The following is a 19,528-nucleotide window of genomic DNA, read 5'->3' on the forward strand; positions in this document are numbered from 1 at the left end:
TCCATTCCAGGACCTTCAACAGGTTATGGACGCAGGTTGGTAAGAATATCAACAGCTACAAGAACTTCCCCAGGTTAATAGGTGAGTGCGGAGGCAAGAATTTCCACTTAGTCCATTCCTCAGCCGACGTGACCAGCGTGGTCAACGGCACCATCAGGTCTGCGTTTGAGTTCTGCGGCCAGAAGTGTTCTGCGTGCTCTAGGATGTATGTTCCTCAGTCGTTATGGCCTAAGGTGAGTATTTGGATTAGATTGAAAAACTTGTTTGGTAGATAATATCGCAGTTTGAAGAGTTGTGAAACAGTACAATACAAATTATTCAAATTATCTGGATGAGAATTTGGAATGTTGTAGAAAAAGGGTAACGCTATTTACCATATAGATGGCTTCTAAACATATACATAATATTCTAAATATACATTTGATATGTATCATCGTCACTTTTTATCAATTTCCTTTATCTAATGATGGTGCAAACATCATTAACATCATTATCAAGTGTAACCTCAATAACAAGATCCTTGATAACAAGTTACCCCTGATAAGTGTCATTTTCAAATCCCCTTGAATTTATTTTACCCCTGATCACATGTTATTGTAACTATTGTAAGTAAACCGGAAACCCCGATAAGAAGTCAACCTTGATAACAAGTCTCATTTCAATAGTCCTCATGAGAGTCTGGTTATCAAGGTTTCACTGTATATAAAATTGGAGCTGAAATCTATTAGTGCTCTCCTATTAGTACTTTGGGAGATGTGCAGTTCTATCTGATATCATTTTGACAGAAAACAATGCTGGAGATGGTGTTTCGGGAGACAGATCCTTGAAAAAAATAAAAACCTACGACTCAAGGTTAAAACTTCTAAAAGGGTTAGAGTTACTGTCTAGATCAACAACTTAAGTCGAACGATTTTAAAAGGCGATTTCTCAAATCTAAATTTTTAGTGTTGGAATTGTAATCTGAAATTGACTACGTAAATTTTATTTTGATTTAATTTAACTTCCGTACCTGTACACATATACAACTTGCAATTGTAATTTTGGAAGTTTTTAGAAAATCTTCTGACATGAAAATTAACTTATGAATAGGATCTGTATTGAAATCATCATTGAATAAAGGTCAAAACCAATTCAAATGTGATTGTATTTGTTAGATATAATTTGGATTGCATCTGAGTAAATTTTCAAGTGACTTTGGTTTTCTGCAGATCAAGAGCGGGCTGCTGGAGACAAGAGATAAGCTGAAGGTTTCGGATGTGATGGAGTTTGACTCCTTCATGTCTGCAGTGATTGATGCTAAAGCATTTGACCGCATCTCCGGCTACATCGACCACGCCAAGAAGAGCAGCAACCTGGAGATCATCGGTGGTGGACAGTATGACAACAGGTAAAACATCTCATAGAATCTGAAAAGTTTACATGGTAAAGTCTTATTTTGGTGTGGCAGGCATTTTAGACTGTTATTCACAAAGTTAATTGATTATAGAGTAGGACCGAGGGACCGAGCCATGGCTGGGTATGTTTATTTTTATTGTAAACCAATTTAAACTAATTTAGGCTTTTATTATTAAAGTTTCAGTGGAATTTAAATTCCATTGGACTCAAATGTCACCAATACGAAACACTCATCTATTTTCCCTTATGTCGAGTAATCTTCAGTGTAATCTTTGCTCAATAGCTACAACTGATGTTTTTCCCTTTGTACTGTATTTTGTAATTTGCTAGTATACTGTCTAGATGGCTTGTTGAAAACACATGTTACATGTATTTTGTTTACTTTTTAAAATATAGTTATTTAGCAACCCATAAGGCCAATGTTAAATATTCAAATGAGTTGTGTAGCGAAATACGAATTTTCCTGAGGTAGTGGCTCTTACTAATCACGTTTTTAGGGCTATAAGTCCCTAATTCTAAAATTTAGTAAAAATCCTTCCACTGGATTTCGAGATATATATTCCTGGCAGACAGACAAACGGACTTAGCTCGTATTACAGCATAGGATAGGATGGGATTGATAGCAAGTCTAAGTAGACCGATGATATATTGTTAATGGTGTTTGATGCGAAGATAACACAAGGCCGGGTTTTGTACAAGATATTAAAAAGAAGCAACTTTGACATTTGTTGAGGACTAATGATGACTTTTTATGACTTCTTTTAAAGTAGTAGTATTTCTTTGAACACCAAAATAATACGAGTCTTAAAAAGGCAGAAGATTTATTGACAGGTGAAAAGAATATGAAGTGACTTATGTATTCTGGTTAAAACTTTAATTTTAATTCATAAACATTCCGACTTTTTTGATAAACACTATTTTTATTACACAATTATTTCATGGTCGGTTGCTATAAATATTAAAAAAGTTACCAAGTTATAGATTAAATGCCCAACAGTTGTTTGTTGTAAGTAATCCTAGACATTGAATTGTAATTTGTTTGTAAATCAGCTACATTGTTTACTGGACAATCTGGTTGACAGATCATTTATATGCAGATGGCATTATTTGAATAATTATGTTTGTCCCACTGTTCATTTTAATCATGAGGGTGATGCACGAAATAACTTTCCAGTCTCCATTGTCAATTCATTAATTTCATATTACAAATTTGAGCAATTAACAGTATTATTTAAAGCATAATTCGTTTTTATGAGTTTATTCTTTTTCAAACTTACAGTCTGACTTAACGAATTAAAGTGGTGACAATTTAGTTAGATAATACTAACAATCGTCATACCCTGGCATATCTACCTGTCCATATGATGTTGCCCACTTTTTGTGTATAGCCAATAATTTGTACCCGTCTGAGTATAATACCCCGGTTTGTTTTCATGGCAATATTCTCATGAAATATTTTAAATTATTGTGCAAGTATAAATATTGACATTTCACTGTTTTGAATGATTGTGTTGTTTGTTGCAGCAAAGGATACTTCATACAGCCAACGATCGTCGAGACTAAAGACCCGAAAGACAAGATCATGACTGAGGAAATCTTTGGACCCCTGTTGACCATCTACGCTTACCCAGACAATAAAGTTGATGAGATCATATCATTGGTCAACACTTCCACCCCGTACGCCCTGACAGGAGCCATCTTTGCACAAGACCAGTAAGTTAATATGAGTTAACTTTGATTTATTGATCCAAATAAGGACATTCAGTCTCGTACCGATTTCATATTTAATAAACCACAAACCCTTTTCTTATTGTAAAAGTAGAACCAAAAACTTGTGTTTGCATGGCTGCAATAAGTTACATACAATTAAAAAAACTGCCATAAAAATCTCATCTCATTGAAAATTTTGTTTAAAAAAATCACATTCATTGGTTTTATTCATTTATGTAAATTTGTCCCCTTGTGAACATTTTCATCCAAACCAATAAGTACGCATTACACTTAGTCATACAGAGTGAGGCAGTGAAACGGGACAATTTTGAAAAATAGCAAATAATCAATTTTGAAAAAAATTATAGTTGTTTTATCCTAAATCTTAAGTACATGAGTGGAAATTAATGTTTTACCTTAAAAAATCATAATTTTTTTCCAATACAGTGTCAGTAAAGTTGCGTCTTTGGTTTTGTACACATTGTTGAATTGTAAGATTAAATCTGCCCATAGTGTTTGCAAAACGTCTGCAATAGTTTTGTAGTGCTTTGTCGTTCTAGCAGTGGCTTCAAAGCTATTCACCCAAAGGAGCGTAGCTTTCCCTCATGATAAGGGAGCCCGTGGCGATTAGACTAAACTCACATGGGAAAGTGCGCTGAGCACAACCCTACTATCCACATTTTTTAAATATGCCTTTACAACAAAGGCACGTTGTACACTCATCCAACGCTCCATGGCTACGGAAATTCCCACTTGCCTTGATGCCTATGGTTATTTCTTCCCACACACTAATAGCCCACTCCTCATCAGCTGGTGCAGGAATCATGCCATTTCACTGCCTCACCCTATGTACAATTGGTTAATTTTTGCATTCACTATTACTTATGTAGCCCCACACTGGGATTGGTTTTGTATATTTTTGTATATTGTAGAAGAAGTTATACTGTTTCGGGATTACTTGATAAAAGACTTGTGATTTCCAGGAAGTGGCTCCACGAGACGACGGAGAAGCTAAAGCATGCGGCTGGCAACTTCTATATCAACGACAAGTCAACAGGATCTGTGGTCGGACAGCAACCCTTTGGTGGTGCACGAATGTCAGGTATACACTCTCGGTTGTCTGCGCAAATAATTAGACGTTTTTCTTTAATTTTTACAAGTTAGACTTTGAAATTCAAGGATGATTGTATGTCTATACTCCAAACTTTATTTTGATGTAAACTAGCAGAGAACTAAAGAGCTTTATAGGCTCTAAAGCATCTACAGAATAGGTAGCATTACATTTGTGTAGACTTGGAGTGAACCAAATGCAAATACGAGAGAAGCTCTTCTCTCATATGATCTATCTTCTATTATTATTATCCAAGGGAATGTTATTTTAGACATTACTATCAGTTATTAGTGTTAGTTTTTATAAGTGTTGTTTTATTTAATAAAATCAAGGGAAATCCACATCATTGATTGGTGATTTTTCTCGGAAAGGTTTGCTGTGTTTTAGCTAACTTGAGAAAAGTAGTGTAGTGAGTCCAGCGTATTATGTTAACATAAAATAGTTACACAACATGACACTGACATTTCATCTCGGTATACAGTTTCATTGGGATTTGTCTATCAGAAAAAGTTCTATACTATAACAAAATAATATTGTTAAGTTGTGTGACTTATCTAGGCCTCTGGCTTCAATATCTCCTACTAAAATAACCTCGCCAATTACATGTTCTAAAAATTTCCTTTTTGTAACAATGTCTAGTGGACTGCAGTCACAAATTGTGGATGGTTGTAATATTGTGCTGTACCATGAGCCTCCCTATGATTGGTTGTATTGTTTCTAATCCGCCCTGTGATTGGCTGTTGCAGGCACCAATGACAAGGCTGGTGGTCCCCACTACGTGTTGAGATGGGCTTCCCCCCAGTCCATCAAGGAGACCTTCGTACCCCTCACAGAGTGGAAGTACCCCTACATGGGCTAAACATGCGAGTCCCTACACGATCTGCTGTGATACAGTCAAAGTGCTACTTTGATGAACTGATCTACCAGTATTTGTGAATAATGCTACAAGCATTTCGAGGAAATAGTCCGACAGTTGTAATTTTTTTTATTCACCACCTTACGCCGCTTAGACAACTCGTGTGCATTATGTATAATTTTTCCAAAACGCTAAATCAATGTTTTAAAATAATGGATGTATTTATTTTTAGCTATTTTATAGTATTTGTAAGCAGTATTTTATTTGGTCGACTCTTAGTTTACATTTTGATTATGTAAAGGTCCATACATAATACACTGTTGACACATGCTGAAATTAGTGACATTATTTATTAACGTCAATAAACAAAGTTATTATGTTGTGTTGAGTTTGTATGCTATTTTACAACACCTGGTTGATGTATGTTTATAATTAAGGTTTTCCAGATAAAGATCCTTTGTACAAGATCACTTTCACTCTCAATTCAGAGGTAATTTAAGTTTCTAATAAAAGTTCATTTTTCTAAAGAGTACCGTAGTATTACAATTTTTTCTGGTCAAAAGAACCAAAAGTTCAAGTGCATTCCTGCATTGCTTTAATTTTTCTGTTATTTACTTTAAAATAATAAGCTACCAGCACATTGTACTTTTACATATTTATTTACTTAACACTATTAAATGCTACTATTTTTTTAAATGTGCTTCTTAAATCTAAAATATTTCTTGTGTGTGTTTAGTATCAGTTGAAACTTTAAAAATTTAATGAATATTTTTTTATTATCAGTTGATACTTAAAAAAAATTAATGAGTAATTTTTTATCAATAATATCAAAGCTGTTATTGCTACACCAATCGCAATCAATACTATTTATGTTTCATTGTCAAGGAAACAGTCAACAGTGGATTCTGTTGACAAGTGTATTTCCAGTGAATGACAGCTAACAAATTCAAGGTTCCACAGTTCAACAGTTAGACAGACTGCAAACTTGCCCTTCTCTGACCCAGTTGTAAAATGTTTGCCGTCCCAAGAGAGGTAATAAATTTGTGCAGAATATTAAATGGATTCCCATTTAAATGTGAAAATCCAGAAATGAACAACCGCATCACTTTTTCAAAAGCATCTTTTCTCTGGGGTTTGACACTACTTGTGGTTCAGACAGTGATGTCATTCTCAGCTGTTCGCCAAGACTTCAAATTAAAACAGCTGGGAAAGCCTATCAGAATGTCCAGTAACACTTCAGTAGTTGCTGTGTCAATGGATATACTCTCGTTGAATATAATGGCCATCGTTGTGTTTTGTAGCTCAGCAAGGCAGCACCGAAGATTTCTAAAAATGTGCCTCGTGTTGAACAAATTTGATGAAATGTTGCCCAGTAAATTAATTGATGTTAGATTTAAAGTCAAATTGATATTAACTGTTGGCTACGCTGTCAGTCTTTTACTAATCACTGTTTCCATAGACTTTGTTAGAACCTCAAAAATCCATGGATCTAAAGGTCATACTGTTTATTATATTACTACATATTTAGTACATGTTTCCCTCTTCTTACATTTCACAAGAGTTACATCAGCGATTGCTGGACGGTTTAGAGAGGTCAGCAGAATGATGAAGGAAGAACTGGTGGTGGCAAGCGTTATGAGAAATTGGTACTTTTGTCTGCCTGAAATAGACTGCACCACAGGTAAATCGATTAGTTTGTAGTCAGTATTTTTTTAAGCTTTCTTCATCCATGTACTCCAGAGAAATTGTTTCTTTTGCTACAATTTATTAATTTCAGTTGCATAATTTGGCAGTTTCAGTTGCATAATTAGGTAATTTTAGTTGCATAATTTGTTAATTTCAGTTGTGCTTGCATACATATTCACTATTCAGTAACAATATTGGTGGGGTATTTGTGATATATTTACTTTGTTAATTAATTCATTATTAATCCACTACTATTAATCCATTATTTTGTTTAAGCAGTTTTGCATTTTTAAGTTAAATGGTGACTAACAAAAATAAACGGTATCAGCAAACTGACACAATACAGGACCGCGGTAAATGTTCATGATTTTGCTGCGATCGTACTTGACAATTTATAACGTTTCCGTGACCAGGCGGAAGAAGAGGATGATTACTCTACCGCAGGAGATATTAAGGATTTTTCTGCTATCGCGGTAGACCGCTATGCAAATTTATCTATTCCTCCTCAAATAAATCTTCTCTTATTTTTTTATTTTGATCATAAACTATTTTAGTTACCAATATACATATAGTACAAATAGTAAATTTATGCTATAGTAAGTTCACTTAAACTATTTCAAAATCAATAAGTTGTCTTATTTTTGGTTGGAATAGTTATTTATTTATTTAATATTCACTTGTATTCTTTGTCTATCACAGTGATAATTTTAAAGAAAAATTGCCTGTTGAAAAAAATAAATAAGGTGAAATTTATTACATAAACCTAGTTTATTATATCATCTTTATATCTACTAAAAACATTATATTTTAATTTTATACATACATCCTAACGTTAAGAAGAGGGGAGCGAGCTGGCGTAATGGTTAGAGCGTGGGACTTCAGTCCCTGAGGTCCCGGGTTCGATCCCCGCCAAGTCACCAATGGATTTTATCTAAGTGATAATGCCGCAACCCCTAGGTCTAGCCTGAAGTAATGTGCAAAACAATATCCCAGGCTCGTGCCTAGCGTCCTAGGACAAAAAAAAAACGTTAAGAAGAAAGATAGAAGAATCATGCTTTTTTTTACAAAAAACATTGACAACGTAAGTACAAGTAAAAGAAGTACCTAAAAGCATAAATCAGCAATGGTTATAAAACCGTCTTAACATTAAATTGCATAAAAAAAGGATTTTGACTAAGATGATTAAATTATTATTTTTTATTAAAATTAAGTAAATTTTTAATTTATGATAGAAAAAAGTTCGGCTCTATTGAAAATCTCAAGCTCACACACCACTAAAGATATTATAATAACCATACTCAAACACAGAATAACACAGTGCTAGAAAGGTACCTTACATACTTAATTCAATTAAAATTGGAGGAGACGTAGGAATTGGCTAACTCTGGAACTCGCTAACTCGGTCGTGTGTCGGAACTGGCTAACTCTGGAACTGGCTAACCGTCCCAGTCAGGAATTGGCTAACTCCGGAACCCGCTAACTCGATTTTGTCCCGCGGCGGAATTCGCTAACTCTGGAAGTCGCTAACCCGGCCGCGCCCACTGCACGGAGCGTTGCCAACCTTGCACGACGAAATAGTCGTAATCTGCCGTAATTCAAAACGTCAGTGTCAATAAAGATAATTGTTTCGGTATTGGTTTCTATTATCAAATCCATTAGGGGGAATATAATAGCTACGTAGCTCAAAGCAATTAAAATGCAATTATAACATCATTAGGAAGTTATTTATTATGTTGGTTCACCTTGTGATTGTTTCTTGATGATTGTAGAGTTTTATTGAAAGTTTTATCCAAGAACATGGCAATCATAAGGTAAACCAACATAATAAATCCTTTGTTCTTGAAACTGGGAATGCCACATACATTCTAAGGGGTTATATGGTTTTGTATTTTGCTGTTACAAGTCCAATGAAATTGTGTTATATGATTTATGAGTGAAAATTTAAAAACGTACGTTTTCAGGAAAAGCACTTTGCAAATTCTTTTCCCCTTTTTTCAAAACTTTTATTATTATTTTTATTTCATTAACAATTGAAGTTTCATAAAATGTTCATGGTAACGCAATATCTTTGGTAGTTTCTTTTTAAACGAGCATCTTTAGTGGAAAAACACAAAATCCTGTCACGACCATAACGGACGTTTAAATGAATATTAAAAATAGTTAAATTATTTGTATAACCATGTTTTGCTATAAACTTATTTACTTTTATGACCATTATACAATAAAAAGGTCACTAAGCTTTTGGTATATTTGGTCTTTCTAGAAAAAAATAAAAAAACTCAAAAAATTGAAAAAAAGCCAATAAAATCTTTTTAAGTTTGTATAACTCCGAAAAAACTTACCTGAGACCCGAAAAATCGTTATGTTTGTATAGAGGTGTGCTTCTTTTGTGTATAAAACATTGAAATATGACGATATTTTAATTTTTGAAATTTTTATGATAGAAATCATAAACGTGATGGTCAGGGACAATCTGTACGGTCGTGAATTGTCTGGAATAATCTAAATCTTTCTAAACAATCTTTCAATTATCCTGTTAGTTATAATAAAAATATGTGTTTCAATTGAACTAAACTGTTCAATTTACAATTATATTAAAGTTATTGTCACGACCAAACACACTATAATCCATAAGGCTGGATTGGTCGTGAAAAAACCCGCGATGGTCGTGAAACTTTGGTCGTGAAATTACGTGTTATTTGGCTCTGTTCTGGAGGTAGCCCTGCACCTCATGTTCGAGGATACAAAGTGGACTTCTACGTTAATCAAGCAATTGAAATATCTTATAAACAAAAATTAACACCATGCCTACTTCATCGAATGACTACTTACGGTCATGGACACACCAAAATTACAAAAAATACAATCTTTCCTTTATTAATCTTGTAATTCCTCCTTTCAACTCGAAACGACCGGCACTACAATCCTGACATACACCCCGAACTAGTCTCTAAAACCAACTGACTCCATCGACGCCAGGCTTGCCACTGTCGTGCTCCAAAGTTCAAAATTTTTCCCAAATGGTCGTGACGCCAAATTGAGGGACAGACTTATTTTGTCATGGTAGTCAGTTTGTAATGACAATAAAATTATAATATGCTCCTTTTTTGTAAGTTGAATAACCATTGATGACATAAAAATATGGCTTTATATATTTCGGCATGAATAATTAGTCTAAAAACAGCGTGAAAGTTGGAAAATGTACCCTAGGGACACGTCATGGTCGTGAATTTTGAGACTTTAAAAATATGAAAAAAATACCTAGAACCTATTTAAAACAAAATAAATGTGTGTAACATGTTGCCCCCGTCCCAAAAAATATTAAAACACATAATAATAAACTACAAATCCAGTATCTACGAAGTAAAAGGCCAGGGACATGAAAACGTACGTTTTTAAATTTTCACTCTTATATCTAAAATGAATGCCAGTGTTATAGGAAAATAGCAATACATGAAAATTAGTGAGAATAGTAGACCTACCAACTAAACCACGAAGAGATTGTAAATGTAAGTGAGCTCTCAAACACGGATACACAATTTAATCGTGATGTAATTGACCCTTGTCTAATAAAGCCTTTAACCGTGTTTTATAAGTAATTCTTCAAATTAAAGGTTCGTTGTTGACTCGTCAAACTTATGTGTAAAAATATTACATACGTTTCATAACAGTTAATAGAATAATTGTAGGCTAAACCTAGGCAATTGACAACTAAAGCAATGTAAACCTAGACCTACATGCAAAAAGCTAGTTTTTTTTTTAGCCTAATCCTAAGATTTGTTTAATTTATTATTAATTTTTTTATATGATTTGGTGTTGGAAGAAGGATAGATTTAAGAAAGGTAAAGTCAAGGTCATTTTAGTTTAGGGTTTCAGTTTTGTAGATGTCAACAACTGTGTATTTTTTTAAATAGTATCCGTCGTTATTATTTTGAGTAACTTTTAATGTGGTTTACAGTGGGTTTCTAAGTGTCGCAAAAATGTCAACTTTACAAGTTGTTTACAAAAGTATGCCTATCTATTTATATGAAATCAAATGATGAAAAACAAATCTTCTCCAAATGGGTTTCGAACCTGATATCTACGTGTCGTGAGCCTCTTACCTTACCTCTAAACTATTTGTTTATTGACACAATGTGTTTTCAAGCGGTCAAATAACAGCCGACAGTTGCAATGGTCGCAATACTTAAAATATTTTTGATACTATGATTCCGTTATGACATCAAGTAGTTGAATTGTTTTTCTGGAGTTGGAGAGGAGACTATTATTTTAATATAGATTCATTAATTACAATTAGTAATGTTATTACTGTATGATACATTTGTAAATGCCTAATTAATTAATTTTTCCCCTAAAAATGTTCAACTACTAAATATTTGCTTAAATAAATTAACAAACATTAATTAATGCAATTATTTGCATTTATTATTATTATGTTAACCCGTTGTTGCCCAACCACTGAAAAATTGGAAAAATAAGACAATATTTGCTGGAAGATGTTTTTATGGATCAAATTAAGTTATTAAATATCTCCATGGTTACTTGTAACAGAAAAAAAATATTATTTGGGACTTGAGGGTCCCGTTTGGGGGACTTAAGAGTCCCGTCGGTCGACAAAGGGCTAGTACCCTATGGAGTCCAGTATGTGCTGCAGCCTGGTGGACTAAGTTTGAACTACAAGGACATGTTGAAACTGTTGCTAGGCAACAGCTACAACCAATAGCAACCCTAGAATGGCCTAATTGGCAGCAGCTGTTCTGAAAAAGCAATGCTGGGACTTAATAGTCCCGTCGGTCGACAAAGGGTAAGCAGGTGTTCAACTATATCTAGTCAACGCTAGTACTCAATCATCTAGTACAACTATCACAACATCATCTGTTTACATTTATTATAGATCAAATTGCTCTACAACCGTCTTAAATATTCTGCTGCAGTGGCAAGGGGTGGGGTTTGGGGTCACCCCCCCCCCCCTTGACGAAAGGATTTTGCCCATAAAAGATCATAAAACCTCAACGAAACGTCCATAAGAAATGTATGGGGGTACGACTTTTTTGTTTTGTAGTCTTTTTGCATTGCCTGTTTTGATATGTTTACTATTTCATACTATAGTATTCATGTTTACTGTTTCCTATAATAGTTTTTTTCACATATTTGTTCAAACGTCTGAGAATAATGTCCTTCTTGGTGAAAACCTACTACCGTACAGTATCTGATAGGCCTATACTGCCAACCCTAGAGTGATTATTGAAAATGGTCCATTCTTTTTTTATGACCCATTGTGCAACTGTGGGTGTAAACAGAACGGACTGTCTTGTTCTGCTTCATGAGGGGAGTGCCAGATTAATGAATATAAGAACATTGAAACAAAATGATAAGTTATTCGAATTAATAAAAATCATAACCCGCACGACAGACATAAAATAGACCTTTAAATAGTCATATTATAGCCTATCAAGGAAAATCATTCACGTCTACAAACCCGGTCTACCAAATACGAACTTGATAATTTTATTTACAGCATTTCATATATTTAATGCTATTTATTTGAAAAAGGAGCAAATTACGGCCTATGAAAATAAATATTTCATCAACAAAAGAACCGAACGAACTATCTTTTTACAAACGAATAAACAACAATTAAATTAGAATATAATAACGCATTTTACACGCTAATAATAATCATAACAATAATAATAAACATAGCCTACTTCTCAATATACTTTTATTTAACATCAACCCCATTGCTTTTACTGCGAATTATTCATTGGATACGATATTATGGTACCGATAGGATCGTAGGTTCTACACTTTCGGCAACACTGGCCAACAATCTTCGTGCTTTGCTCCTATTGGCCGGCGCGCGACGCTTCTGATTGGAAGTTAGCGAGTTCCGCCGAGGGACCGAGTTAGCGAATTCTGTCCTAGTACGGAAGTCACTAACCCGGCTCTAGAGCGGGTTAGCGGGTTCCGGAGTTAGCCAATTCCGAAACCGAACAAGTTAGCGAGTTCCTCTCATCGACCAAATTTTAAGATAGGACATTTAACATGGGGTTAGCGAGTTCCAGAGTTAGCCAATTCCGCGGACCCAATTGGAGACCAGGTTTAGTCTGTAGCTGTACATTTTTATAATATTTTATGGGAACAATCACAAAAATTGAAATACAGTACCTAACTTGTCAAAGGTTATTTTACAGCATTGGGGTTCTTGCCAATTTGTTCAGGGTGTAAAGGACTAAAAAAAATTTATCGAACTTTTTCATGTTAGAGTTTTTTTTTTCAAAAGTCCAATTTTTTTTATCACAATTAAAATTTGAATTATGAAAAAAATATGCAGATACTATGGATTAGTACAGACATTTCCACACAAAACTTAAAACTCAAATTGTAGCCTTAATAATATTAGTTATATTTGAGACTTGAAACATCAATCAATTCTATTTATGTTTCTTTGTCAAGGTATACTGTTGACAAGTTTAAACACCATGAAACAAAAACATCTGACTGACGGGTATTTGAAGTCTACTCTCACTTTTAATACTATTATTTTTCTTCTCATTTTCAATGACTAAGCAGATTTTAAATTTGTTATCTTCTAACTTAGTTTTAACATGTTTGCTGTACCAAGAGAGGTAATCAGTTTGAATGTAAAAATCCATAAATTAACCTCATAACTTTTTCTAAAACATATTTTCTTTGGGGCTTGACATTACTTGTGGTTCAGACAGTGATGTCATTCTCAGCTGTTTGCCAAGACTGTGTTTATCAAAACAGCTGGGAAAGCCTATCAGAATGCTCAGTAACACTTCCGTGGTCGTTGTGTCAATGGATATACTCTCGTTGAATATAATGGCTATCGTTGTGTTTTGTAGCTCAGCTAGACAGCACCGAAGATTTCTACAAATGTGCCTCGTGTTAAACAAAGTTTATGTAATGTTGCCCAGTAAATTAATTGACCCTAGATTTAAAATCAAATTGATTTTCACTGTAACCTACGCTGTCGTTCTTTTAGTAGGCTCTGTTTTCATAGAATCCATTAGATCTATAAAACTCTATGGATTTAATGGTTATTCCATTTACTATGTTTTCTACACTACTATTTAGTGCAAGTTTCATTGTTTGCACATTTCACAAGAATTACATCAGTGATTGCTGGACGGTTTAGAGAGGTCAGCAGAATTATGAAGGAAGAACTGGTGGTGGCAAGCCTTATAATAAATTGGTATTTTTGTCTGCTTGAAATAGACTGCACCTAAGGTAAATTGGTTAAGTAGTTAGGTATTATTTTGGCCTATAAAAATGTCAAGTTTATAATGAAAGTTTAAACTTTCCCCCCTATATACTCTAGAATAGTATTCCCCAACCTGAGGTTTGTGTATCACTATAGCGGTTTGCAGAAATATCAAGACTCAAGTTATTTGAGCGAAATTAAATCCCTTGTGCTTGGTTTCGAGTACTTCACTCAGATATTCCTGAACTGTGAAAATACATAACCTTTTTGGAAATGTCCGGCTCTGATTCGAAATTAATCAGGACTGCTTGGATTGAATCTTAGTCTAGACACTCTCAAGTTATCTTCAATCAGTCTTATCAAAGAAAGTTTTTATTACAGTTTTATTGTATTTTCCTACCAGTATATTTTTAACATTATAGATTCCCTATCCATACCAAGCAATAAAGACTTATAAAACCTGCCCACTGCCGACTTAGTCACACTCTAAACTCCTACCCATCACTTGCTGTTTGGCTTTTCGATATGCTGCCGACAGGAGTTTGTGCTCGAAAAAAAGCGATTCAAATCAACGTTACTTCAGTGTTAACTCAGTAGACTGTTGTACTTCTGGCAAGAATCGTTTGATGAGCCTCTCAGCTTTGTAAATAATACCACCTCCCCCGTCACTGTTGTTCAGTTGTATATATGTAAAGTATTTTTTAAATGTAATGTAAATAGGCGCAATCCATCCAACTTTGTTTGTCAAAGATGAAGAAACCAAGTATTCAAGTAAGTAAGTATAACACCAAACAGAATTAGATTGTCCATATTCATATTCTAGCTACTTGTGGTTGAAAAATGGTTAAGCAAAACAATAAACATGTCCCATTATTCATGATTCTTAAACTAAATGTCAAATGCCAAAGAAAGGGAATATATTTTTCTCCTAATTTTGGGACCTATACATCCCTAATGATTACCTCCAAGATAACAGTGGTATGCAAAATAATTTTGTCTTTTGAAATGGTTGCCAGTAAAAAAGGTTAGGAAACACTTATCTAGAGAAATTGTTTGTTTTGTCAACATTTGTGAATTCAAGCAGGGGGCCTTGCTTATTCAAGTTACTTTATGGATGTGTCTGCTTACAAATTCAGTATCAAGATTACTAGTATATTTGTCATACATTCACTTTATAGGTAATCGTACTTGTTCAAGACTTTTCCCCCTTGATCTGCATTTAACATGTGTATATTTATTTATCATATGTTATTATTTCTTTCTGTTTACTTTTTCATTACATTGTTTTTATTGCTCAAGTCAACATGGTTTCTTTTTTATAATCTTAATTTTAACATTTCCCAATCCAACATTTGGTCCTAATTCGCAGCCGGATGAAAACCTGGTAACTATATTCATTCCTTGTTAACATTACCCCATTTATAATCTAAATGTTCTACTTAGTTCCCTTACAGTCCACTATTAATTTATTGTTTTTGAAGTTTACCCGATTATAATCTTTTTGGACTCAGATCACGATATGAAATAAACTCTTTACTTACTTTAATACTATATTTTTGGTGCCAATCAATCAAACAAGCTCAAGTTTATTAATTTTTTGTGCACTTAATAGACTATACATTCCTCCTTTTAGTTAAAGACTTTATTGAAAGAAACTTATTATCTGTATCTTTGATGTACAATTCATTGTTTTGACTTCAAACTGAGATTTTGTGTTTACTCAAGACCTTTTTATATTGTGTGTGCTGCTGGTAAATTTTGTGTTCTACTACTACAATGGCTCCTAAAACTTCTGATTTTAAGTCATCCACATACACTCGCTCAACATCTCTAATTAAAACTCGTTTTAATAAGCTTAAAGATACTGTTGATGAATACTCTACCTCAACGGAACAACTCACCCCTATTCAAATTAAACAACTAAATGCTCATTTAAATGAAATTCGTAAAAGAAAAGAAGAATTCGACAACAATGTGCAACGGGTTTTAATCTTAGAAGAGGATCCTATCTCTGACGAGACATTGTCTCAAGACCTGGATGAAATTGAAAGTTTATTTTCTCATATCGTGGCTACTATTGAGTTCTTAATGTCCCATCCTGAACCTTCAAATTCTGCTATCTTAAGTGACTCTTCTTTCGTTTCTCTTCACCAAACACCGATTTCGCAAGCAGTACGCCTTCCAAAATTGGATTTACAAAAATTCTCCGGTGACCCACTAACTTGGACAAGTTTTATAAATTTGTTTGATACTGCAATACACCACAACGCATCGCTTTCCAGTGTCATGAAATTTCAGTACCTCTTAAGTGTACTTAACGGAGAACCCCTCGACTTAGTCAAAAGTTTGAATCTTACTGAAGCTAACTATTTGGTTGCATATAATCTCCTCCGTGATAGATATCACAATGAACGCCGCTTACAATCTTTGCACCTCAATCACATTTTGGACCTTCCTACCATTAATGCATTTACTATAACAGGACTTCGCCATTTTGTAAATTGTTTCACTGAACACACGCAAGCTTTAAAAGCTTTGGAATGTGACATTACAAATAATAATCCCCTTCTCTCCGCACTGCTCCTGCGTAAGATGGATGCTGATTTACGCAAAAAGCTTGAAATGTTCCGGTCTTCAACCGAAAATCAGCCGAATTCTCACTCACTTCCCGAGGTCAAAGATATAATAAAATATCTGAACACTGAATGCTCTCAGGCTGAGGATGCAAATCTACACAGCGCTCCCACACTGAATAAAATTAATAACACTTTTGCTCATGCACCCAAAGACACTACACAAAAGCAAGTACAATTTCACTCAAGAAACGTTGCTATGGCCACGACCCACACTTCCCCCCATCAGTCATCTCACTCAACAGGCATTAAAAAACCGACTCATTGGCAGTGTTTTGCATGTAACTCAAACGAACACAAGATCTATGCCTGCAGTGTGTTCCAAAATAAATCTCCGCATGAGCGACATAACCTCGTCAAAGAAAATCATCGCTGTGTCTCCTGTCTAGGCCATCATAACCTCAAAGATTGCCATTCACAAACTTCATGTCGTACATGTAACAAGAAACATCACACTTTGTTACATTTCCCTGCACCTCTTGTTGACCAAAACCATTTTAAGCCTGTCAATGCAAATGTGAGTTACCCACATGAGCCTACTCAAACCTCAATGACTTCAACTTCACAAGATCACTCTCAGTCACCTTTTAAAAACTCCACTATACTCTTAGGAACTTTTTTGATAAAGGTCACTTCAGGTCAAGGCACATCTCATGTGTTCCGTGCCTTACTTGACTCCGGTTCCATGTGTGACTTAATCACTGAACGAGCAGCTCAACTTTTAAACGCTCGACGCTACAAGTCAAATGTTCAACTTTCTGGACTTGGCCAAAATGCAGCTAAGAGTAATGGGCAAACTTACCTCAATCTTGAAACTCTTTCTGGACTTCTCATATCTCCGAAACATCCAATGCTCATTTTAGACAAATTGACTGTAGACTTACCTCGTGTTCCAGTCTCTCCGGAAGTGTTATCGCTCACTAAACGGTTTTGTCTAGCTGATCCATCATTTCACCTGCCAGGACGCATTGATATCGTGCTTGGTTGCTCTCTCTTCCCTAAGTTACTAACTCATGAAAATTACTCTCTTGGCCAACATATGCCCCACGTAATAGGAACTCATTTTGGATACATCGTGATGGGTTCTGCACCCTGTGAAATAACAAGAAATTACACACCAAATTTCATCAGTCACACCGTCTCCCTCCATTCATCCTCACTCCCCGTTGACCTTCATTCCTCACTTCAGCGATTCTGGACTCAGGAAGAACTTCCAAATCGTCAAAAGAAAACTGAAGAAGTACTCAGAACGCAAACCTACGTTGACGACATCATCACTGGTGCGGATACTGAGGAAACGGCCTTGAAACTTCAAGATCAATTGGTCAACCTGTTACGAAAAGGAGGATTTGAATTACGTAAATGGGTCTCCAACTCTGATCGTCTTCTACAAGCTTTCCCCAAGGAGCATCTTGAGACTCCCGTCTTTCTCCAAGATTCTGAACAGCCACACTTCACAATACTTGGCCTACATTGGTCTCCCCACTCTGACTGCTTCACTTACAACCTTAACTTCCCTATGGACCCTCATCCATCAAAACGTTCGATCTTGAGCATCATAGCAAAAATCTACGATCCTTGTGGATTTCTCGCTCCCTGCATCATGCAAGCAAAATGTTTTATGCAGTTACTATGGACCACAGGCTTATCCTGGGATGATCCCCTGCCCACTAACCTTGCCGAAAAATGGCATTCATTCCTAATCGATACTCAATATTTATCTCAAATTTCTATTCCTCGAGCGTTACAGTTTTCCCTGTCATGCACCGTAGAATTACATGGCTTCGCAGATGCGTCAGAGAGTGGCTACGCTGCTGTCGTATGTTTCCGCTGTCAGATGTCTAATGGTGACACCATCATTCACCCAATAATCTCAAAGACTCGTGTCTCTCCTCTCAAAAGAGTAACTCTTCCTCGCCTTGAGCTTTGTGCTGCTCATCTTCTCACGCAATTAGTAGCACATTGTCATTCTCTCTTCTCAGATAAAATTGCCATCAAAAATATCTATCTATGGAGTGACTCCTCGATAGTCTTGACATGGTTACGGACTCCACCCTACAAACTCAAGACATATGTAGCCAACAGGGTTTCTCAAACTCAAGAACTTGTTCCCATCGACTCTTGGCGACACATATCAAGTACTGATAATCCTGCAGACTGTGCGTCAAGAGGAATTTCTGCTTCCCTACTTGTCAACCATCCACTCTGGTGGACAGGCCCTCCTTGGCTTAAGCTCCCCACTTGTCATTGGCCTACCTCGTACTTCATTCCTGAGGACCTTTCTTCGTCAGAAGAAATCAAGAAGACACCTTTAGTTGTTCTTACATCAGCTCCTCAAAAGGAGTGGGAACTTCTTTCTGCCTACTCATCGTGGAACAAACTCCAACGCATTGTCACTCTTCTTAACCGCTTCATTCACAATTGTCGTCATCAAAATGACCGTCTCAGTGGTCCTCTCTCATCGTCTGAAATCTCCAAAGCTCGTCTCAAGATCTTCCATCATGTTTCACAAGCCACCTTTGCAGATGAAATAGTGTCCCTCCAAAAGAAGCGTGACTGCTCCACCAGACTACAACGTGAAACACCATTTCTTGACTTTGGTTAAAGCACTTCGTTGCTTTAAGGCGGGCAGTATGTTCAAGACTTTTCCCCCTTGATCTGCATTTAACATGTGTATATTTATTTATCATATGTTATTATTTCTTTCTGTTTACTTTTTCATTACATTGTTTTTATTGCTCAAGTCAACATGGTTTCTTTTTTATAATCTTAATTTTAACATTTCCCAACTAGTATATTTGTCATACATTCACTTTATAGGTAATCGTACTAATGTGTGTCTATTAATATATAGAATTAGCCCAATATTAAATCTCCATAAGAAAAGTTGAATTTCCATTTTTGACCCA

General features: G+C 35.3%; 1 protein-coding gene across 1 annotated transcript in view; it reads left to right on the top strand.

Annotated features, from left to right (window-relative positions):
- LOC128988773 (delta-1-pyrroline-5-carboxylate dehydrogenase, mitochondrial-like) overlaps window positions 1–5,460 on the top strand; it is a 28,151-nt gene extending 22,691 nt beyond the window's left edge. Inside the window, exons 8-12 of the mRNA XM_054410393.1 lie at window positions 11–233; window positions 1,209–1,387; window positions 2,920–3,108; window positions 4,089–4,207; window positions 4,963–5,460. Of these exons, the coding sequence (XP_054266368.1) occupies window positions 11–233; window positions 1,209–1,387; window positions 2,920–3,108; window positions 4,089–4,207; window positions 4,963–5,075 (823 nt within the window). The 3' untranslated portion in view covers window positions 5,076–5,460. The remainder of the gene's footprint in view (window positions 1–10; window positions 234–1,208; window positions 1,388–2,919; window positions 3,109–4,088; window positions 4,208–4,962) is intronic.
- The last annotated feature ends 14,068 nt before the right edge of the window (window positions 5,461–19,528 follow it).

Source organism: Macrosteles quadrilineatus, unplaced genomic scaffold (genome assembly GCF_028750875.1).
Source record: "Macrosteles quadrilineatus isolate MER2022 unplaced genomic scaffold, UCM_ALF_1.0 Scaffold_3__2_contigs__length_128488019, whole genome shotgun sequence".
NCBI classification, from domain to species: domain Eukaryota; kingdom Metazoa; phylum Arthropoda; class Insecta; order Hemiptera; family Cicadellidae; genus Macrosteles; species Macrosteles quadrilineatus.